Source organism: Podarcis gaigeae (genome assembly GCF_964106915.1).
Source record: "Podarcis gaigeae genome assembly, chromosome: 3".
Classification (NCBI taxonomy): domain Eukaryota; kingdom Metazoa; phylum Chordata; class Lepidosauria; order Squamata; family Lacertidae; genus Podarcis; species Podarcis gaigeae.
The window spans coordinates 32,113,972-32,137,961 of record NC_139680.1 but is presented as its reverse complement, the minus strand read 5'-3'; the positions used below and the strand labels follow the sequence as shown (position 1 = coordinate 32,137,961).

Here is a 23,990-nt window from a genome sequence, read left to right as displayed (position 1 = left end):
TCTAAGCTCATCCTGCAAAAGCTTTGCATGTTTGACCGTAGCACTTACCTCAAGTGTGGTTTGGCAGAGAAAGTGACTCATACATTCGTGAAATAAGTGAACAAGCAGGGCCGTTCCAGGCATGGCTGAATGCACAAAACCCTCGTGCCGCATTTTGTGGGAGATGCGTGGTTAAGTGACAGTGACCATAACCTGCTCCTATGTCAAGGCAAGCAGCTTGGAAGACCAGAAAACTGCATGAAATGAGTCTCTAGCAAACACATCCTTTGAATAATATTTACGTAGAACCCTATGATATTAGAAACGCATGTTGTTGTTGTTTGGGGGGGGGAATTATTTACATTTTCACACTACCATAAAAAGAGCAAACTAATCTACAGGAAATACAAAAAAGAAAGAAACTAAAGGAAGAAGGAACAGGAAAAAAGAAACTACTCATTGCTTATATTGTAACTTTCATCCCCTACAGAGGAAGGTGTGCCCTCCCAGCTCTCACCTGGCCCCATCCCTCTCTTCCCACAGCCTCTCGTCACTGTGGTACCTCTCCATAGCCACTGTGGCGATCACACAGGTCCCCAAATGTTTCACCGTCTATTGATCCCTGTGCCACCACTTTATTTCTTGCTGCCACCACCCAGGCCCTACCTGGTACAATAATGAGTCCAGTCAGGGTTAAATTGGGACATAAATGTCTGTTTATTTATTGCAGTTTAACAAACATGTGGTTTCATAAACAGTATCAGTCAATTACATTCATGGGGTGCCTATCCAGACCTATAACTTCCGCTACCTGCTCTCACTCACTAAACCACCTCTCAGATATTTACTTGTCTTCCTAGCCCCTAACTGTTCCTGACTCAGCTTATTTCGCTACACTAACTCAACCTACCCACAGACTTTATCCCAATTCACTTCCACTCCAACCAACCACCCAACTTCCAACAAACTCCTCCTTTTGCCCCTCCCAGAGCTGGTTTTATAGTCCCTCTGATTCCACCCCCCTCCCCCAGGTTTTGATAGGGTAACCTGTTTAACTATTTCACCTCCAGCACTCTCATATGGTAATGTCACACCCACCTCTCACACAGGGTTCTCAAACTGTCCTCCCCTTATCTGTATACTGTTCTTGTTGTTTAGTTGTCTTAGTCGTGTTCGACTCTCCATGACCCCATGAATCAGAGCATGACTTGGAAACTCTCACTTCTCAAAGCTTCTCTTTTTTTAAATGTCCATGGAGTTTTCTTGGCAAAATACTGGAGTGGTTTGCCAGTTCCTTCTGCAGGTGGATCACATTTAGTCTAAACTCTCGGCTATGACCTGTCCGTCTTGGGTGGCCCTGCATGCCACAGCTCACAGCTTCTCTTGAGTTATTCAAGTCCCTTCACCACAACAAGGCAGTGATACATGAAGGGGATACAGTTCTTACCAAAGTACAGTGGTACCTCACAAGACGAATGCCTCGCAAGACGAAAAACGCGCAAGACGAACGGGTTTTTCGTTTTTTTGAGTTGCTTCGCAAGACAATTTTCCCTATGGGCTTGCTTCGCAAGACGAAGACGTCTTGCGAGTTTGCTTCCTTTTTCTTAAAGCCGTTAATACCCAGGGAATCCGCGCTCCGCAAGACGAAAAAATCGCTAGACGAAACAACTCGCAGAACGAATTAATTGCGTCTTGCGAGGCACCACTGTACAATAAGAATATGAGAATAAGAATAAACCACCAAGGGAGATAAAAGTAAAAAGAGGAAAAAGAAGAAAGAAATAGATAAAAGGACCTCCAGCTACCTATTTATCGGTTGTGCATACGATATTTCTTGTTGAATCTAGGTTATTCAATTATTCCTCCCCTTGCTAGATTTTGTTTTTCCAGCTCTCCAGTTCATTTATCAGTTGCTTGGTGGGGGGGGGGCATGGCGTGTTCTTGGTTTGCACAGAATGGCCTTTCCTTACCTGGGGAGACAAGATTTGTTTTCCCATTCTATAAAGGTCTGGAGGCTCTGTAGCCTAGTTATTCTGGCTTTGGTTGGTACCTGAGTAGGATGTTCATGCGAAGTGTTCTAAAAGATCCTGGCTAAAATGGGAAGAGGAGCAAATGTGCTAGAATAGGAGTTCAGAATCTTCTACAAAAGTGGCATGACAGTCTTAAACAGTTTGTCCCCACGCCTTCTCCCTGCAGAAAAACCTCACAACAAACAGCACTTCTCTTGGAGAGTTAGATACCTAACTTTTTATATTGCTTGCAGATACGACAGGAGCAGTTTATTTGTTTAGAGATCATTAGTCTTCATTTACTTTTCCACTTGAACATACTTGCTGTGTCAAAGTAGGTGTTCAAGTGAGATAGTGGCATCTGTGGCATGTGTTCCGGAGCAAATATTTTGGCACCAGGATTACCCACAATGAACACATCTACGCAATCCTTTCTCCTTTAGAACCTCACAGGAATGCATTTTTCCGCCTTCTGATTTTTAATTTGAAGGGAAATATCTGGCCAAACAAATAACTTCAGATACTGCATTTGGATTTCAGGGTCATGTTGCCTTAATAGAAACGGTACATTTTAAGATGTACCTTTTGTGTGTTTTTTGAAAGCAAAATAAAAATAAAAATCTGTTACCTGCTCCTCCCTCTGTGACACTAACCCACCTGGTATTTTATTTTTTTTAATCCCTTGTGTCATTGCTAATCACATTGTTAACCTAATGTGTGGTTAGACCCTTCAATCAGTAGCCAAGGCACAACAGAATATAGTAGACTAGTTAATAATGCCAGTGATCTGCAAGAATGGAAAAGGTGGGGAAATCTTGACTTCTGTGAACAGATAATAATTTAGGATGCTGTAGTAGTAAGGGGCTTTCTAAATGGTGGGCACAAATCTGCATTATGTATAGAAGGGTTTTCTTTTCTTTTGTTTGACAGCAAAGACAAAGCACAAATACACCAAATTGCTGCTGCTGTAGAGCTTCTGGGAAATCCTGTAGGGAACAATTAATGGTCAAGTCCTCCTTCCCATGTGTGCTCAAGCCTCTTTGTCATTTCATATGTAAGATGAGATAACTACAGAGACTGAATGCAGTGGCAGCAGGAATGGGCAGCAGGTTGCTATGGGGAACTTGCAAACTATAAATGGAGAACATATTGTTTGTGGTATTCCCAAAGCCAGAGTTTCTTGAGATAGTTTGAATGGAAATTCTGCAGATAATGATTATGCTATCATTGGGTAGTATTCCCCCCCCCCAACAAAAAGTTAGAGTATCTTGTTTTCAAAATGCATGTTTTTATTTTTGTACTGGAAACAAAACAGTAGTTTTATAGTGAGGTTGGGGGGGGGGGATGCCAAAAGAGAGCTGCTTATTACATTGCATTTATATTTTTGTCCCACCCTCTTCATCCAAACAGTTTGGAAAGCATATTTAGTTTTATCTTTCCTGCCCCCCCCCCCCGCAGTTTTATCCACCCAACAGCCCTGTTAGGTAGTCCAGGCCAATAGAAAGTGACTTCCTCTAGGCCACCAACTAAGCTTGGTGTATATGAACTGGCCAAGTCCTGGATCAGCCACAAAAGCTATATCTGATTTCATAAAAATGCAGAAATCTCAGCTGGAGAAATCTCAGGCATGCTAAAGCAATGAGTCTTGCACATTTAGAACTGTTTATGGAAACCAGTTGACATTCACTATATACACACTCTAAATGTTGAGGTTAGTCCTTTGATTTTAAAATGCTGTGTGTGGTTTTATTTTTTTTTGGGGGGGGGGTCAAGGAAGATATATTACATGAAGTTCTAGATAAACATTTTTCAGAAGACGTTATCTAAATTATAAATCCTGGCCTCTTGCCTTGAGTTGAGTTTTGTTTTGTTTTGCTTGCTGGCCCAGCCAAGTCAATACTCATGAGATTTGACCAGTATTTTTGTCAAATCTAAAATTATATTTTCATGTTTTCTTGTAAGGAAGCTTCTTGTGGTCAAGTCAAGAAGACTTGAAATAGAAGTCTGATGGAAAGTGTAAAAGAAGACTGTTTCGGAATCAGACTCTACTCTCATCCTGCTTTTATAGAAGCCCTTCTTAAAGATTATCAATCCCTCCCCCAAGAGTTGCAGGCTATTTCAGCATTGTGATGTGTACATACAGTGGTACCTTGGGTTAAGTACTTAATTCGTTCCGGAGGTCCGTTCTTAACCTGAAGCACCACTTTAGCTAATGAGGCCTCCTGCTGCTGCTGCGCCGCCGGAGCACAATTTCTGTTCTCATCCTGAAGCAAAGTTTTTAACCTGAGGTAATATTCCTGGGTTAGCGGAGTCTGTAACCTGAAGCGTATGTAACCTGAAGCGTATGTAACCCCAGGTACCACTGTATCTCACTTTTACCTCTAGGCTATTGGTTAGCAGACGTTTCCGAAACCTGACTGAGTAGTGCATGATGGGGAATCTCAATCCCAAAGGCTCCTCTGTCCAGCCCTTGGGAGGCAACACCCATCATCAGGCCTACTCTGCACCCTCCTTCAGTGAACTCTTAGAATCATAGAGTTGTAAGGGACCATGAGGGTCATAATCTTAATCTCAGGGCCATGGGTTTGACAAAAGATTCCTGCATTGCAGGAGGCTGGACAAGATGACCCCCACTGCAATGCAGGACTCTCAACTAAAGCTTCCGTGATATATGGCCTTCCAGTCTCTGCTTAAAAACCTCCAAGGAAGGCGAGTCCACCACCTTCCGAGAGAATCTGTTCTGCTGTCGAAGAGCTCTTACTGATGTTTAGTTGGAATCTCCTTTCTTGTAACTTGAAGCTCCTACCCTCTGGAGCAGGAGAAAACAAGCTCGCTCTATCTTCCATGTGGCAGCCTGTGGTGATCACACAGGGTCCCCGGACGTTTAATGGTCTATTGATCCCTATGCTCGCTTCCCCACTGCCACCAACCCGTTACTCTCAGGTAAAACACTGAGTCCAGTCAGTTGTTAAAAGTGAACCAAAAAAACTAAGTTTATTTTACAAGCATTAACAAATTTATGGTTTCTCAGATAATATTCCTGTCAGTATCTTAACTTTAGTTTCTTTGCCGGCCTATACCTTCCTAATACCTTCTGACTGATTATCTCAACTGTTTGACTGACTCCTCTTAACAAATTCTCTCCCTCTCTCACACCAGACTAGCCCAACCCACAGACTTATCTTCTCTGTCTCTCCTAACTCCAGACTGTCTCTTCAACAACTCTAACTCTAACTCCTGACTTCTCCCTTTGGGTTCCCATTGGTTAGTCATTTTACAATTAGTTAACCCTTTCCTTATGAACCCAGTATGATGTCACACACCTAGAGGGCAAACGCCACACAGACCTTTAGATATATGAAGTTGGCTATCACATCTCCTCTCAGTCTCCTCTTTACCAAACTAAACATTCCAAATCCCCTCATAGCACTTGACTTCCAGACCCTCGATCACCCTCCTCTGCTCACAATCTGGCTTGTCAACATCCTGCTTACCGTATTTTTTGCCATATAGGACACACTTCTTCCCCTCCAAAAATGAAGGGGAAATGTGTGTGCGTCCTATGGGGTGAATGCAGGCTTTCGCTGAAGCCTGGAGAGCGAGAGGGGTCGGTGCGCACTGACCCCTTTCGCTCTCCAGGCTTCAGGAAGCTATCTGCAAGCCTTGCAAGCCCGGAGGGAGTTGCCGCGGGCTCACAAGCCTTGCGGGCAGCAGCCTGCAGCCCGAAGCACGGGGCGCCCTTCGGAGGGTGCCCCGTGCTTCACGCAGGTGTCCGCAAGCCTTGCGCTTCCGGAGGGAGTTGCCGCCGGGCACGCAAGGCTTGCAGATAGTAGCCTGTTCTGGGGGCTGGGGTCGGGGGAAGCTCAGGCTTCCCCCGCCGCAGCCCCGTGGCTGGGGGGGGGGAAATAATTTTTTTTATTCATTTCCCCCCCCAAAAAAAAACGAGGTGCGTCCTATGGGCCGGTGCGCCCTATAGGACGAAAAATACGATAAATTGTGGCACCCAGAATTGGACACAATATTCCAGGCATGGTCTGACCAAGCCAGAATAGAAAAATCCCCCCTCACTCTCCTTTCTTTTAAAAGCTGTTGTTTGCCTCCGGCATCTAATGAAACTGCTTTTGGGGGACTTTTACCCTAAGGTCTTGTGAATATGACTTTGATTCTTTTAAGTTTGTTTATATATATAATTGTAAAAATGTGCAATGTTGGTTGTCAATGGCCTTCTTTCTTTTTCTTTCTTCATTTAGCTGGTGACAGGAGTATGGGAAGGCGGATACAATTTCTTCTGTCAGGATACGCACAGTGGAGGTGAAGCTGATATGAAGGTAACATTATAAGCTGACTCTACTCTTTTGCTTTGCTTCTTGCATTTGGAGCAAAGGTCAGTGCAGTTCTTACATATTTGGGAAGGACGTATACCCTTCTCTGTTATTGCCAAAGGAAAGGCTTTGCTGTAATTTGCATGCTTTGATAGTGCCTTGAAAGGAAAGTTAGTGCATCGTCACTAAATCCATCTAGTCCATCCAGAGTTTCCCAAACTTGGGTCTCCAGTTGGTTTTGGACTACAACCCCCATTCATCCCTGATCTGCTAGCTAGGGGTGATGGGAGTTGTAGTCCAAACACAGCTGAAGGCCCAAGTTTGAGAAACCCTGATCTAGACATATCTGAACATAAAGGAGTAATGCAAGCACCCAATGTTGATAACTCAAGGCTTGTAAGAAGTGCAACCCGCTCTGTTCTGTGTATTGCTACTTACATATGTTTTCAGTGGATCTCTCTGAAATTCCTAGCTGGAAACTCCCTCGTTTTATGAGAAGCGTGACTCTGTAGGGTGTGTGGGAAATACATGTAACTGTAATTTGGCTTACTGGCACTGAATAAAGATACTTTCCTGGAATAAAATTGTGCTTTAGTTGGTTGAATTCATCATTTGGCAGTGCCATGGGTGATTTGGTACACTTAAAAACTGGTCACATCCCTTCTGTCGTTAACAAGGAGATGAAGACGGCAGTGCTTGCACTGGTTTAGGAGCCATGCAGATAAATATTCAGGAGGCAATTGAACATGTTCTGTCAGCTTCTTTCATTTCTAGCATTAAAGGATGCTAGACAAGACATAGAAATCTCTGTCCCAACTTGGCCAGCCGTGAATCTCTGGCTTAACTCCGTCTTGCGCATAGAGCCAAGTGAAGGGTGGTTAAATGCTTTGGGTTAGTCACTATCTATAGGCTTAGCCCTACTGCACAAGGTTGTTACGAGGCTAAAACTGGGGACACCGCTTCTAACATTGGATAACTTTAGCATTCAATACTCAAGAATCAAAAGTTTTGTGTCTCTTTTGTAGGAAATGTGTACATTTCTGGGCATTCTGCAGTTTTCCATTTTGAGCTCTTGATACTGGAGGTATAGAAACTTTTGCAAACGAAGTGACAATTTAAAGAAAGAAAGAAAGAAAGAAAGAAAGAAAGAAAGAAAGAAAGAAAGAAAGAAAGCTTTTCACTAGCTTGAATTGCAAAACTTGCTCACTGTTTTGTAAGATATTGGTTGGACCTAATAAAGGTACTGCCTGATGTAGGTTTTTGGATTTCCAACCACACCCACTATGGACCAACACAGCTATTGGCCATCACTTCCCCTCCCCTTGCCTCACTTCGCCACAGGGTGAAGGAGATGCTATACTAGTAAAATCAGCCAAATGGCATTGTCATGGGTAGTGGGGAGAGAAAGGGCAACCATTCAAAACACAACCCACCCCCCTGTATAAGAGTTGAGTCATTCTTCATCCAGTCCTTGGCTCTCTTAATGACTTGGTTCCTCCTGAAAGAGATCCGTTTCCTGTAACCATTGTTCCCAGCAGCATGCTGTCACTCCTAGCATTGTAGTGTGGTCAAGAGGCAGGCTGGGTTCATTGTTCTCCAGCTGACCATGAGAACTTCTGGGACTTGGTTTGCGTTATGCAGTAACTGAATGGGAACTTAGGAGATGGTTGTTAGAAACATAAGCTTGTGGTTAATGCAATGTGGCATAGAAGCCACTATGCCCATAGAAATTCTAATCTACCTAGGACAATTCTCCTCTAAGGAGCTCAGGGTAGAGCACATACATGAGGAAATGTTGCTTCTAGCACTGCACCCTATGGAATATCACTATGAACTTTTTTCCACCCTTTTTTCTACAATATAATATAATAATAATAATTTATTATTTATACCCCGCCCATCTGGCTGGGTTTCCCCAGCCACTCTGGGCGGCTTCCAACAAAAGATTAAATATACATTAAAATACCAGTCCTTAAAAACTTCCCTAAACAGGGCTGCCTTCTAAACGTCAGATAGTTGTTTATTTCTTTGACATCTGATGGGAGGGCATTCCACAGGGCGGGCGCCACTACCAAGAAGGCCCTCTGCCTGGTTCCCTGTAACTTTGCTTCTCACAGTGAAGGAACTGCCAGAAGGCCCTTGGTGCTAGACCTCAGTGTCTGGGTTGAATGATGGTGGTGGAGACACTCCTTCAGGTATACTGGACCAAGGGCGTTTAGGCCTTTAAATGTCAGCACCAACACTTTGAATTGTGCTCAGAAATGTACTGCGAGCCAATGTAGATCTTTCAAGACCAGTGTTATGTGGTCCCGGCAGCTGCTCCCAATCACTAGTTTAGCTGCCGCATTCTGGATTATTTGTAGTTTCCGGGTCACCTTGAAAGGTAGCCCCACGTAGAGCACATTGCAGTAGTCCAAGCAGGAGATAACTACAGCATGCACCACTCTGACGAGACAGTCTGAGGGCAGGTAGGGTCTCAGACTGTGTACCAGATGAAGCTGGTAGACAGCTGCCCTGGACACAGAATTGACCAAAATGACTCCCAGGCTGCGCACCTGGTCCTTCAGGACCAGGGAGTCCCCCACACCCATCCGCCCCCTGTCCCCCCAAAACAGTACTTCTGTCTTGTCAGGATTCAACCTCAATATATGAAGCATCATCCATTGGTACCCTCTGGTGTCTTATAAATACATACAAATTTGCGCAGACTTTTCTGGACCAATAAGGTTAGACCTTGTCATTATTGAATTTTTGTTTTTATATGACTGTCTATGTTTGTATCTCTGTTTTTAGTATACTGTTTTATTGTTTTTATGTTGCATTATTGGACACCACTTAGATGTTTTTAAATACGGAGCAGTTTAGAGGTGCTCTTAAATAAAAAGCAAATAAAGAAAGCTCATGTGGTGTAGGATAGGCTGAGAAATAATAGCTTTCCCAAGATTAGTGAGTGAAGTTCATGGCTAAATTGAGAATCCTGGAAGAGTTTCTCCACACTGTTTCTTTCCTGGGGTGTTAGATGTTGACGTCTTAGTGTGAACCCTATTAGAACATTTCTGTATCTTGCCAGGATATCCCAGATTGATTTCTTTACCTGTCAGTGTCCAGCAAGCAAAATGTTCTTATAAAAGCAAATCTGAAATTGGCCTGCAGTCAAAAGAACTGGAAAACCATGAAACTATTTTTAACTTGTCTCTCCCTCGGAACATAGTGCCTGAAAATTACATCTCCCATTATAGCCAGTGAACAAATAAGAATCATAATTGCCTAATTCCCTCATTTTCAGTTCCTTTGTTTCTTATAGTACTGAACACTTCTAAGGAAACACTTTCTGACATTTGCATGTGACAGTTTGAATGGAGGAACAGTAATAACTAGCGACAAAGAATGAAGTATCTCATATCCTTCGAGAGGACACTGTGAGACAGATGTAGTGCACAACTCATTATATAAAATGATAAAATTAGATCACAGACAGAAGCAGTGTTTTAAAACCTGAAAAGAAATGACCCTGTTACAAGTGTCTACATTTCAAAAGCGGCGAGTAACTTCTTTAATGAAGGCTACAAGACGATTCCACTTCTGTGTTGTTTTGCGGCACCCCGGGAAAATCAGCTGTCTTCTTCTGTTTTCCATGTTAGTTTGCTTTAGCTGACGCAAATCGATAAGCTTATGCTTTTACAAGTTACCTTTTAAAAAAAGAAAAGAATGAAAGATATTTCAGATGTGTAGATGTTAAAAGCATGAGCAGTATCGACCCAGGTTTCTTTAGGACGCTGTTATGGGTGACACCAACTTGACTCAACTAAATTTTGGATGGCTAATTTAGTCAGTGGTGCCAAAACCCAGTAGGCCGGGGGGACGGGACTGCAGGACCAGGGGCCAATTGTGGCCCTTCAAGTTTCTTTAGGACTTTTTGGACTGGTACAGTCTCAGAAGTTCATCACGACATGCCTTTTGGGTTCTCATGCCTAGAGCTTTCGAAACATCACTGAAAGGTCAGGCCATGTAATCATGCCAATGAGTTTCCTTTCTAACTTTCAGAATCTCTCTATTATGAAATTTGGGGCCAGTTCAGATTTCACAATCTTGGCCTGATAAACCATGTTTTGTTCAAATGGGAACGAGCCATCCCCTGTATACTTTCTCTCACCTGCTTGGGTGATTCTCTTCAGAACAGATGTCTGGGTTTCTTATACCAGAGTTCTCTGTATCATCCAAACCAGAAAGGGTGATAGGCTCTTACCAAAGAACCAGATAGGCTCTTACCAAACCAGGAGACATAGCACCAAACAATAATAAGCATGAGGTGTCTTGGATTTTGTGTGTGAAGTGTATGGGCTTAAAATGGACAGTAGTGTTCTTTCAATTTATTTAAAAGTAGACTTAGCAGTTGTCTTCATCTTTCAACCAGCAGGTTAGCTGAAGTCTACACACTCTTCTTTCTTCTTCTTTTCATTGACATTATAGAAATAAGATTAATATGTTAGGGAAGAGATGATGTTATACGTTGAGAGGGATTCCACAAAATGGGGGACAGTATCATCATTATCAGGTTTATGTGCATTGGACTGAAAATAAACTTCCTGTAGAGAGAAATGTGGGAAAGATTTCACGACAAATAAAAGTCCTAATTTTTCCAAAATCGGCTCTTCTCCATACAACAGTGTGGATATCTGTCTGCTCACCTTTCTGAACTCCAGTTTGGTTTTCAAGTTCTCAGTGTCAGGCATGAGGTTGAACAGTTCCGTGTCCTGTAACATCATCTTAACACAGGTTTTGGCATGTTTGTGGAACAAGAATTCTTCGTGATTTCACATTACGGTTGCTTGCTTGCAGCAGTGTTTCTCTCCTTCCACATCAGCCCAATCTTCTGCGCCTCATTCTCCCCAGCCTGGAGGAAAGCAATTTCCTTTTAGGGAATACAGTAGCACAATCCTCTGTTTGTTGCTCAGATTGTTCTTCGGAGATCACAGTAGCAGTGTAGAGATTAAAACCTCTCCCCTGAGTGTCTTGGTGCATCTGAGGTACACTTGAATAGGCTTCTAAATCATTGCCTCTTTTGCTTTAGTCACTGTTTTGGTTTTATGACTACAATCCAGAGCATGCCCAGGGACTTGAGTCCTTCCAGAAAGCACCTTACTTTATTTTGAACAGCACACATGCATTGCTGGCTGTTTTTGAAACTTACCTGTCTTGGGGACAACATAGCAAGCTGCCTTCGACCTAGCAAAACCAACAACTCTAAAGTCAAGACCGAAGCCCTGCAGAGAACATGGAGCAAGTTACCCTGTTCTGGTAACTAATGCACAAAGAGGCTTCCAGGAAGGGTGTCAGAAAGCCACAAATCCCATTCACCAACCCATACATCTGCTGTGTACTCTGGCCCAGCACATCATTGGATGTGGGCACATTAAACCCTGGTCAGGGTACCCCAGTCAGGAGGTACTATACATCTTTGTGGACAAGGCCTTCTCTCGGACATGACTGGCACATGAGTCAGCATCTAAGGGGCCATGTTCAGTACCTAGAGATAAGAATGGAGAGGCCTCCTCTGCCACTCAGTCAGCATTGCCTCATGCAACTCCCACCTTCCTTATCTGCCTGTAACAGCATGATGGCCTACTTGTGGCATCAGGTCAGGAAAAAGGTAGCGCTGGTACACTGGGCTGGAGCTGCCACTAAGTATTTGTGCCTTCAAGTATCTTTTAAGTTTGTTTTTTAAAGTGGTCCTGGGGATAGCTCAGTCTGTTGAGCATGAGGCTCTTAAGCTCAGGGTCGTGGGTTTGAGGGCCACTTTGGGCAAAAGATCCCTTCATTGCAGGGGGTTAGATTAGACCCCTCCCATGGTCCCTTATGACTCTACAATTCTTTGATCTATGTTTTATTATGTCTTCTTGGTTCAAAGTCTGTAGACTTTACTGCTATTTTCTTATGACTACTTTATGTGAACTGCTTAGAGGTGTGTTTTTTTTTATAAAAAAAGTGGCTTATTCATTTTGATAGATGATGATGATAGATAGATGATAGATAGATAGATAGATAGATAGATAGATAGATAGATATAGATAGATAGATAGATAGATAGATAGATGATAGATGATAGATAGATGATAGATAGATGACAGATGATAGATAGATAGATATAGATAGATAGATGATAGATAGATTAGATAGATAGATAGATAGATAGATAGATAGATAGATAGATAGATGATGATAGATAGATGATAGATAGATAGATAGATAGATAGATAGATAGATAGATAGATAGATAGATAGATGGATGATAGATAGATAGATAGATAGATGATAGGTGATAGATAGATTAGATAGATAGATAGATAGATAGATAGATAGATAGATAGATAGATGATAGATAGATAGATGATAGATAGATAGGTGATAGATCATGACTGTCACACTGTATGGCTGAGCACCCAATAACCCAATTTTCAGTTGCCCCCATGGTTGTTGAAGACCATCAACCAAACTTGGCTAAACCATTCTGCTGGCTTGCTTCCTGAGATCATCATTTCTGAACCATGGTGCTGTTATTGGCAAAGCATATTATGTAACACTAAGCCATTGTTTGCTCATGACTTGTTGAACAAACCATGGTTAAAAGAACCTCAGAGACCAGACAATCCATGATTTATTTCTGCAAAGCTTTGTTTCCCACCTCCCGCTCTTGCCTCATGCCTGTGTAGCTTGGCGTGTTCCACTGCACTTAATGCAAGCCATGGTTTCACATGCATCGGCCAAGCTATGGCTTTAAATAGTGGTTTGTTGCTACAAAATAACCATGGTTAGTATGCTAGGCTGGATTCAAATGAATGACACAGCATTCTGTTTGAACTAGACCTATATTGCAATGATTATTGATCACCAGAATCTGAGGGGCGGGGAGAGATTATTTGCTGGGTCAGTAGAATTTGCCATGAGCTGTCTTATTTCAATTGCCTCTGTGGAACAAATGCCTGACCTCTTTCCCTCTCCTTTTAGATCATTCGTGTCCTTTGGTGGTACTACTTCTCAAAGCTCATTGAGTTCATGGATACTTTCTTCTTTATATTACGGAAAAATAACCATCAGATCACCGTTCTTCACGTCTATCACCATGCAACAATGCTAAACATCTGGTGGTTTGTTATGAACTGGGTGCCTTGTGGCCACTGTAAGTATTCTTGTAATTCGTGATGAGAGACCTGTGTGTGTGTGTGCATTTCCTGAAAAACTCCTTCTGTTTGAAGAGGGCGTGTTAATGCACACCTTCACTTCTTGGGAAAACAGTCTCCTTGGTTGGAAACGGGTAGGGTTGTGCTGGTTTGCCAGCAGCTTGTAACAGCAACCACCTCCTCAAAGCTGGGTCAGTTCTGTGTATCTCCCTCTGTTCTTTCAGCTGTTATCCAACTGCTCTTAGTGTTTTCTTAGCAAGCCATCAACTTTGCATACAAAATTTCTAATAACTTGAAGCCAAAGCTTTCATCTGTCAAGCTCCTGGCCTTTTAATTTGTTCTCTGGTCAAATATTACTTGCAAGCTTGCTCTGTGGTTGGCTGGCAAGCCGGATTTGTTAAAGTACAATGGGAAACTGGCACTCCAAAAGTCTTCAAAAAACAGTGCATGGGAGCTGCTGTGGTTCCATGTGATCATAACCAACCTCAGTAGAACTATTTTACCTGCTTCCAGCCTGCTCTCTCTCTTTTAAATATAATGCTTATTAACTTTCCATATTATAACATTTAAATACATCCTTATTTTTCCACAGTAAATTTTTTGCTCTTATGAGCTATTCAACTTCCCTCCCACCCACCTCATGGTTACCATATTTCCTTTCTATCTCATAGCATTTGTATTTTTTCCTACTTATCTTTCATCAATTCAGTTGTCACATTTTTAAATCAATACAGTGATGCCTCAGGTTACATACGCTTCAGGTTACATATGCTTCAGGTTACAGACTCCACTAACTCAGAAGTAGTGCTTCAGGTTAAGAACTTTGCTTCAGGATGAGAACAGAAATTGTGCTCCAGCGGCATGGCAGCAGCAGGAGGCCCCATTAGCTAAAGTGGTGCTTCAGGTTAAGAACAAAAAAAATTCCTTCCAGTAGCACCTTAAAGACCAACTAAGTCAGTTCTTGGTATGAGCTTTCGTGTGCATGCACACTTCTTCAGATACCTGAAGAAGTATCTGAAGAAGTGTGCATGCACACGAAAGCTCATACCAAGAACTGACTTAGTTGGTCTTTAAGGTGCTACTGGAAGGAATTTTTTTTGTTTTGACTATGGCAGACCAACACGGCTACCTATCTGTATCAGGTTAAGAACAGTTTTAGGTTAAGTTCGGACCTCCGGAACAAATTAAGTACTTAACCCGAGGTACCACTGTATAAGAAGGTATGAATCATAATCGTTACAAGCCTTTTAGATCGTTCCTGCTAGTGTTGTTAATTCTTTGCAATTGTCCTTCAAACATTGTACAAATTTACCCCAGTCCTTTGAAAAGCTTGATCATGCTGGTTTCTAATTTTCCTGGTCAGCTTCGCCAAGTCTGCATATTCCATCATCTTTGTCTGCCACTCTTTCCATTTGGGGGCTAAAAGAGTCCTTGCTGCTGTAGTTATATACATCAACAGTTTTTTTTATCTCTCTTTGGCATTTCTTCACCTACTACAGTCGTACCTCTACTTATGTATCCCTCCGGATACGTAAACTTCGGGTTTGGAACGTGGCAAATCCGGAAGTGTATACTTCTGGGTTTCTCCCCACATGCATGCGCAGAAGCAGCACCTCCAGATATGGACTTTTCAGGTTGCGGACGGACCCCCTGAACGAACTAAGTTCATATCCAGAGGGTCCACTGTATACCCAATAGGAACGCTTCTGTTTTTTTAACAAACACACACTCAGCCTGCTCTCTTTTTTATTGTAATTAATCTTTGCATTTTTAAAAAAATGTGCTGGTTAAATTGTAAGCCACGTTTGAGCATTTCTTTTAAAGGAAAGGCAGGAGAAAATGAATTTGAATGAACAACGACACTTGCAAACTGCTCAGAGAATATGCAGAGCTGGCAATCCAGTGTTTGTAGCTGCTGCACCAGCCCATTGGAAGAAAGGGATGAGGAAGCAGTTGCTGCTTGCTGCACTTTGATGCCCTTGGTGGCATCAATTATTTGATGATGCACATCTGGGTGAGAATTCACATTGGGGTACTCATTCAGCTGCAAAGCCTCTGCATATATGACCAGGTGCAGATAGGGCTTCCTGTTTCCATCTCTGCCTTACCATGCTGATGGAGTGAATGTCCCTGACCTGAAGGTTGAAGGCGTGTTGTCACATGCAACTTGATTCAGGATCAGAGCCTGTGAAGGAGCTGGCAGTCTTGTTACCATTCATGTTGTTGTTTCATCCTCTTAGTCTTGCTCGTGACCCCATGAACCAGAGCACACTTTGGAAACACTCACTTTTTTTCTCAAAGCTTCTCCTTTTTTATTTCCATGGAGTTTTCTTGGCAAAATACTGGTTTGCCAGTTCCTTCTGCAGGTGGATCACATTTAGTCTAAACTCTCGGCTATGACCTGTCCGTCTTGGGCGGCCCTGCACAGCATAGCTCATAGCTTCCTGGAGTTATTCAAGCCCCTTTCGATACACAACAGTGGCTGCCAGAACCCTCATAGCACAGTATTGGAAAACGTCTAAAATCCCAACGATAATAGAGTGGCAATCTAAACTATTTGACTATTTAGAACTGGCAAAATTGACACAGAAAATAAGAAATCAAAAAAGTACAAAATTTAATAATGAATGGGATAAATTTAAGTTATATATGGAAACAGAAATAAAAGGAAAATAAAAATGTTGATAAAAAACAAATATATATTTGAAAAATCACAGTAGGTATGAGATAACGCTTACTACGTAAAAATTGCTTGAAAAATGAGACACTGCGGATAAAAAATATGATAACTTTATTCCGAAATCGAGATAAAGGGAAGTCGATGAGTGTTTGTCAATTTAACTTGAGTTGTCTATGTTTTTATGTATTACATGTTTCGTTTTTCGTTTTTTTTCTTTTTTTCTTTTTTCTTGGCTGTGTAAGTATGTTTGTGATATGTATGATATGTATGTATGTTAAAAAGCAATAGAAAATATTTAAAAAAGGAGTTATTCAAGCCCCTTTGCCACGACAAGGCAGTGATCCATGAAGGGGATTACCATTCATAACCCACCTCTTAAAAACACAGTCCAAGCCAGTCTTACGAGGGGAGAGACATTGCTTTTAAGGCAGTTAAACCCAATTTGCATGGCAGATCTGACTTTCGACATCTGTAATTCTCTCTCTCTCTCTCTCTCTCTCTCTCTCTATATATATCAATATCATTGCCTTTGCAGTTTTGTGTTAAGTTTTTGAAAAGTTCAGCAGGTCTGAGGAATTGAAATGGGGCAGGGGGCAGGAAATAAATGAGCAATGAATTGTAATAAAGGTGAAATGTAATAGATAAAAGTATGTTATATATTACAGAAAGAAAGGGCAGGAATGGAAACACCAGGGAGGAAGGACGGGAAGTCAACTTATTATTATTATTCTTAATTAATTAATTAAATTTGTATTAAATTTGAAGTTAAATTGTTAAAAAAAATCTTTGAAATTCAATAAAAAAATTAATTGGCAAAAAAGAAAAGGAAAGTTCAGCGGGTCAGTTTAGTGGTTTAAACTTGCACAGAACAGTTTAAGCATGTTTCCTATAATGCATATTGTTGCAAAAAATAAATAAATATTCAACTAGCATCTCTTTCTATTGTTCCCAGCCTATTTTGGTGCCACCCTTAACAGCTTTATCCATGTCCTCATGTATTCCTATTATGGGTTATCGGCCGTTCCATCCATGCGTCCATATCTTTGGTGGAAGAAGTATATCACGCAGGGGCAGCTGGTGAGTAAATGGTGCCTCTGTACATTCTTTTTTCCTCATATACTTATATGCTTATGCTGGTTGTTACTGTGTGTTACTCTAATGGGGGACATTAGTTATATAATGCCCCCTTCAGACTGGAGGTCAGAATCTTTTTAAGATGACGAAGCTGCATATAACAGAAGTAGGAAATCCCTTATGCCCTAGCTACTGCTTACAAACCTCTCACTTGTACACCAAGTCACTTGTAAGTCGAGCTTTACTATGCTTTCCTAACCATGGAGGAATGGGAGCAATACTCAGCTCTTTTCACTGTCTAACTCAACCCTTGTGAACCTAAGACCAGCCACATGATATATCTTTAAGCAGTGACCCTACAGTAGAGATTGCAGTAGCTTCCTTTGTTTTCAATGTGAGCTGCCTTGGGAAGGTGATAGATTTCAAGATACATAAGTAAACTTGTAGTCTTTCCTCCCCCTTTCATAATATCGCCATGCTACTTGCGAATACTTGAGCTTAATTGAATGGCACAGCTAAGGGGCTAAACTTGTACTGGGTGTGCGGTACCTACCCATCTCCCACTTGGGGAGCAATGGGGTCTTCCAAGGGGCACAACCACCAATCTCTTACAGCCAAGTACAAAAGGCAATTTAAAACCTCCACATTCATACCCAGCTATACTGCTACATAGGGAATGGTTTCAATGTACTCCTTTGTTTGTCTGTTTTCTTGTTCATCCTTTCACTTTCTTTTTTTACCTTTAACAGACTCAATTTGTCCTGACAATCTTCCAGACAAGCTGTGGGGTGGTTTATCCTTGTCCATTTCCCCTGGGATGGCTGTACTTCCAGATAGGCTACATGATCTCCCTAATTATCCTTTTCACAAATTTCTATATTCAGGTAAATTAAGATTTATTCCTCTTTTTTTGTTCTTTGTTTTTTGCAAATGTCGATAAAGAAAATAACAACTAGAAAGTTTGTGTATCGGAATGCACTTTTAAAAATTAGTGGACAGTTGGATCCTAGCAGAAGACATACTTGGTTAACTTCCCAGGACCACCAATAATAGTCAATTTTATAATTACTTTGGTGCTGTAATGCAGCAACAGGAAGCACTCCCTGCCAACCTTAGGCAACAAATGGAGATGGGAACTTGCACTCTCTCTTATGCACTTGCTGCTGGGTGAGAGGATTGGCCTTCTCTGCTGCCACTAAAATCTTATGTAATAGATACAAGGGGCAGTCAGCCCCTTGACTTGACTAACCCGCCAGCCCCCCAGTGTTGGTCCAAAAAGCATTTCAAATGAACAAAATGGACTTTTCGGACATGGAAATGTGCTTGGCCTAGTGGCTGCAGCTACTTTGCAGTATTTACACAGTGGTTCCTATTCAGAGAAAGCCATTAGCATTTAAATCCCATTGGTGTTAGTTGCAGCTAACTTTCCCCATTGATTTCAATGGAACATAGGCACAAGTGACTTAAAGAGGATTGGGATCAGTTGCTTGGTATCAGGTCAGGTATAACTTAAAGCAATGTGTTTAATGAAGGAAACTACTTTTTCCTGAGCTGTTTTGGAAAAGAAACAACTTGAAGACATATTCAATGGTCTTTGGTTCTAATAGGAAAAGAGTAGCTATACATAGTGGTTAGAGATACTATTATATATTTGTTTTGTTTGGCTGTAATGCTATACAAGACTTCCCCAAACTGATGTTCAGGACTACAACTGCCTTCATCCCTGACATTGGCCATATGAAATCAAACCATAGTTTAGTGTTGCAGAAATGAATTCATGCGCTGCCCAAATATGGGGAGCTAGGAAACTTCCACCTCAGTTTTAGATTAACCACAGCTTTCTGTGTTGTCTGAACTCAGCAGACTGGTTAATCTTAACTATGGTCAGTTGAAACCAAGCCAACTTCAAATTATAGGTTAAGAAACTGGCTTGTTTCAACAAACTGTAGTTGACATTAACCATAGTTTAGGGGCACATAGGCAAGAGCTTTGGTTTCATTCTTGCCTTTCCTTTGGCCACTCTTCCTCCCACTAGTTTGCAAACAAACTGTAGTTTCCTGTTCCATTTTATATGGGAAGTTGTGGTTTGTAGAAACCATACCTTGCTCCCATACCATGATATCAAACAGGGATGTTATGTTTTGTCTTTGAATCTGAATAGGGTTATGCTTCCTAGTCTTACATCCATATGAAGGGGCAAGATGCTTGTTAAATAACAAAATGAAATTGGCAAGTTTGCTGCATTGTTGCTGTGTGGGGCGAAAGCTCACTACTGACCTATGTGAATTTTTTTTAGACTTACAACAAAAAGGCAGCATCCAGAAGGAAAGAGTATCAGAATGGTTCCATGGCTGCTGTGAACGGGTATACAAATAGCTTTTCTTCCCTTGAGAACAATGTGAAGCAAAGAAAACAAAGGAAGGATTGAAGACCAAACTGAGAAGCCATTTTGATATTCCGGGCAACAACAACAACAACAAAAATCATCTGATTGTAAGCACAATATGTGTTGTGCACTGATATAATTCTTGACAGCTACTGTAGCTATTCCTGCCTAGAATAGTGTTGATTTATGTAGGACTTAACAAGTGCAAAACATCCTAGAAACTATCCATAGGCTCAAGTTGATGGTGTTGATCATACTGGGTGGTCACAGACACGAGTGTAAACTGTGGAAGGGAGTATTATTGTAGTATGTGTGCATATATCTATATATAAATACATAGATATATTCGTCACTGCAGTTGCCTTACTAGTCAATATGATAGGTGCTGAATTATGATTCACAATTTCAAGACTGTAATCCAAACTCATATTTTTTAACTGTAGATAATGCATGTGATTGTGATTTGTACAACAAAGGTTTTTTTGTCTGTGTTAAGGTGTTTTTCCTCCCCCAGTAGTTTAAAACACACATGCCTTAAATTTGAAGTAAAGCAGGGCCCAAAACGTAATACTGGTTTGAAAATGTATGGAAATGTTTTGACTCTGGGAGCGACTTCTCACGGGGCTGACACCCAGTTACCAAATAGACATGCTATAGTGTCTGTTGTGAACGGTGCACATATGTAGAAAGAATGGCTTTCCAACTTCAAAATGCTTGTTGGGTGGCAGCTGGGATAAGACAGCTTGCACATGCTCATGTGCACTCTTGATCAATGATGCAGCCTGTGTTTGCCCCTGTATTTGAGGGTCCCAAGAACAAAATGGACTGTTGAGAAGCCATCCTAGATGAGTTGGGCTCCTTTCGTGAGTCATCTAGAAGTCTGCTCTGTGTTGCACTGAAGTTGGAGTAATTCTCCCACACATGATCTTTTTGAAATGAAAGATTCACGGGAAAAGCTGGACTCTTCATTTCAGTCACGAATTGTGCAGGAGAAAGACGTTTGATTGTGCTTACTGTCTTTTTAGTTCCATTATCACAAGTCTGCAGCAGTTTGGTGGTTCAGTTTGATTTTGTCAACTAGGTTTTAATTTGCATAAGTGACGGGGAAGTTAATTGGCACTTAAGCAGCATCCGCACCTGAATGCTGACTCTCTCCCCTTCTTTCAGCATTAGAGAATGCAATGGGGGGGGGGGGGAGAGACATCTTACTCCCTTTAAAAATCGACATTCCCAAGTTGTAGCCTGTCCCTTTTAAAATTGCCACAGAAGTGTGAGATGAACCGCCTGCGGCATTTTTCTTCCCTATCCTTCTGACCAGGAACTGTGTAGAAGCCACAGCTGGTTCATCCCCCCAGTTCGTTAAAAGTTTAAAAGATGTAAAAGTGAATCTCCAGGTTGCATCCTGGCCAGCCAACCATTGACCTACCTGCAATTTAACTGCAAAGCAGTTTTCTGACTGATGCAGAAGTTGTGACATGTCCACATTCTCCATTGTTTGACAAAGCTCAGCTTGCAATTCTTAGCTGGTGTTTTTCTTGCTTGCTTGCAAGCTTTGAGTCGGATTCCAACAGCCATAGGTGGAATCCCACTGGCAGAACAGGGTTTCCATCACTTCCCTTTTTCTCAGAAAGCTGATCAGAGGATCCTTGAGAATGATGAGGATGGGGTTTGGCTTGTGGCAAGGGGGGCTACAGCTGAGGGGAAATGGGGAGCTCCCTCAGAGCAAGCAGAGATACTCTTCACTCATACGGAGTCAGCCTTTGGATCCAAACCATTGACTTAAAAAATGTGCCTATAGCAAAGGGGGTTGTGTGTGTGTGTGTGTGTGTGTGTGTGTGCTGGAAAGTGTGCAAATTGGGCCATGCCAGACTTTTATTGTTGTCTTGCGAAAAACCCTTGGAAATAGATTGGTGATGAATGTCTGTTTCTTAGTGTGTGTTGTGTATTTCACTTGTACTTCCTCGGCCTGTTAAAAGTTTATTAAGAAACTTGTATAAAGTGTGTTGGAAACTTCCCCGCCCCCCACACTTGCAATGTCATAAAGCAGGCACCTTTAATGGATATACTATGTAATTTGGTGGAGTTTTAGCCTACTAACTTGTTGGTCATTGATATTCATTTGTCTCAAGCCATCCTATTGCTTCCATCCCCCAAGTTTATATATTAAGTATAATTTGATATTTATACAAATATCAGTTTTACCATGTTTTTGCACAGCTGCTATTGGGGGAACTAATGTGTTTTCCCTAATGGGCTCGCATATTATTTTTATTTTTTATTTTTTGCTTGTTTTTGAAATGAGAGGCAGAACCAGTTTATGTTTGTCTGCTTTATGTTCTCAAAGCTTGTGTGTATGTATGTGTCCTTGGTTTCTAGGTACTGATTTGCAAAGTCTTTACATATTTCATACAGCAGCTTCATCATTCAAAATATGCTGTCTAAACATGTGTGCTAAAAATAAAAAAAACTAGCTTGTCTGAAATATTGACATTGTCAACATTTTGTGTTTTTAATCATTAAATTGTTATTGAGTACCTGTGCCTGCGTTTCAATACAGTGGCATCTTAGTGGATTTGAGAAGCTTTGCCGTGGAAGTGAAATTTTCATTATTAACAGTTCTGTTATGTGCAAATGAAGCCATCAACTGACCACTAAACTATGGCTTAGTGTTACGTGGGTGAGCCTGCATGAGCCTATAAACACCTAAGTTTAGTTTTGCATAAGTATTAAGGTAAAAAAAAAAAAGGTAAAGGACCCCTGGACAGTTAAGTCCAGTCAAAGGCAACTATGGGGTTGCTGCGCTCATCTCACTTTCAGTCCGAGGGAGCCGGCGTATGTCCACAGACAGCTTTCTGGGTCATGTGGCCAGCATGACTAAACAGCTTCTGGTGTGACGGGACACCGTGACGGAAGCTGGAGCGCACGGAAACACCGTTTACCTTCCTGCCACAGGGGTACCTATTTATCTAGTCGCACTGTTGTGCTTTCAAACTGCTAGGCTGGCAGGAGCTGGGACTGAACAACAGGAGCTCACCCTGTCACAGGGATTCGAACCATCAACCACCTGACTGACAAGCCCAAGAAGCTCAGTGGTTTAGACCACAGTGCCACCCACGTCCCGCTAAGTATTATGTACAAAACAATGGTTAGTTAAACAAGCCAGCTTCATAATGTTTGGGTTTGAAGTTGCCTTGTTTAGAAACCAGCCACTGCTTTTTATAAACCAGGATTCCTAGTTTGTACGTAACACTAAGGGATTGTCCACATTTGATCATTATTTAGCTGTTGACCCACCCCCACTTTTGAATTATACCAAAGTAGTCCACACCTGCACATATTTGCATTCATAAATGAGGAGGAACTTGGGTCTTTCTCGTTTATACCAGTAGGTGTCTCATTTTGTATTTGTCTCTGCCTTCTAATTTGTTGATTCTGTTACACTAACCATAGCTGTCAATTTTTCCCTTTTCTTGTGATGAATCCTATTCGGAATAAGGGAATTTCCCTTTAAAAAAGGGAAACGTTGACAGCTATGACGCTAACTCAGTAGTGACTATGCATGCCTGCAGATAGCTGTGCATGCATCATTAAAAATAAATAAATCCCCAGACAAGAAGAGTGCTAGACCACACAAGCAAGAAGTTGTAGATGTGCATGTGCAGTTTTCTGGTTTTGTGCAAATGTGAAAGTTCAAAATGGAGACAAAATTCCTGCATTCAGAAGCATGCAAGAAAAGAAACGAAAGTATGTGTGGTACGGCTTCATGGCATTCAATGATGTCTGCATAAATAAAAGATCAACTTCTCAAAATTATCAGAGGCACACAATTTAGATCACTCTGAGGTCCACTTAACATTCTGCAACATTCAGTGGAGGTTTTGTTACTTTTTTGACCCAGCATTTTTCTTTGCTGCCTGGTATATCAAATTCCTTTTCTCATATCACAAAGAGACCCTCAATTTTCCCCACTGCAGGTCTATTCAAACTTCTCCTTTCTTAAAAAATAATGATGATATAAACATACAAAAATCAGATTCCAACAGCCCCCCTGAGTCACCATGACTGTGGTACCAGGTTGTATATCTATATAATTTTTGCTTTTTCCTCCTTTCTTCATTAGCTTTCATCACTTAACTCTCACAGAGGGTCTGCTAATTGTCTGAGAGAACGGTGTCTTATTGTGTGCTGCATACTCCTGTTCTATATTCTTCTTAAGAGATGTGGGCTAGTCTTGTGAACATGGAAGTTTAACGTAGGAGTCCCAGGCCCAATCCAGTCAACTACTTGAGGCTTGGCCAAGGATCGCATACCCTCAATGGGACATCTGTTCCTCCTGGTATCACAACATCAACATTCCTCTCT

At 41.6% G+C, this 23,990-nt stretch overlaps 1 protein-coding gene across 4 annotated transcripts in view; it reads left to right on the top strand.

The window, feature by feature from the left end:
• The window catches only part of ELOVL5 (ELOVL fatty acid elongase 5), a 65,485-nt gene extending 43,375 nt beyond the window's left edge, over positions 1-22,110 (top strand). For all 4 annotated transcript variants that reach the window (XM_083730794.1, XM_083730792.1, XM_083730791.1 and 1 more), the window contains exons 4-8: positions 6,239-6,316; positions 13,316-13,487; positions 17,121-17,245; positions 17,992-18,126; positions 19,539-22,110. In XM_083730794.1, coding sequence (XP_083586920.1) covers positions 6,239-6,316; positions 13,316-13,487; positions 17,121-17,245; positions 17,992-18,126; positions 19,539-19,670 — 642 coding nt within the window. In that variant the 3' untranslated portion in view covers positions 19,671-22,110. The remainder of the gene's footprint in view (positions 1-6,238; positions 6,317-13,315; positions 13,488-17,120; positions 17,246-17,991; positions 18,127-19,538) is intronic.
• The last annotated feature ends 1,880 nt before the right edge of the window (positions 22,111-23,990 follow it).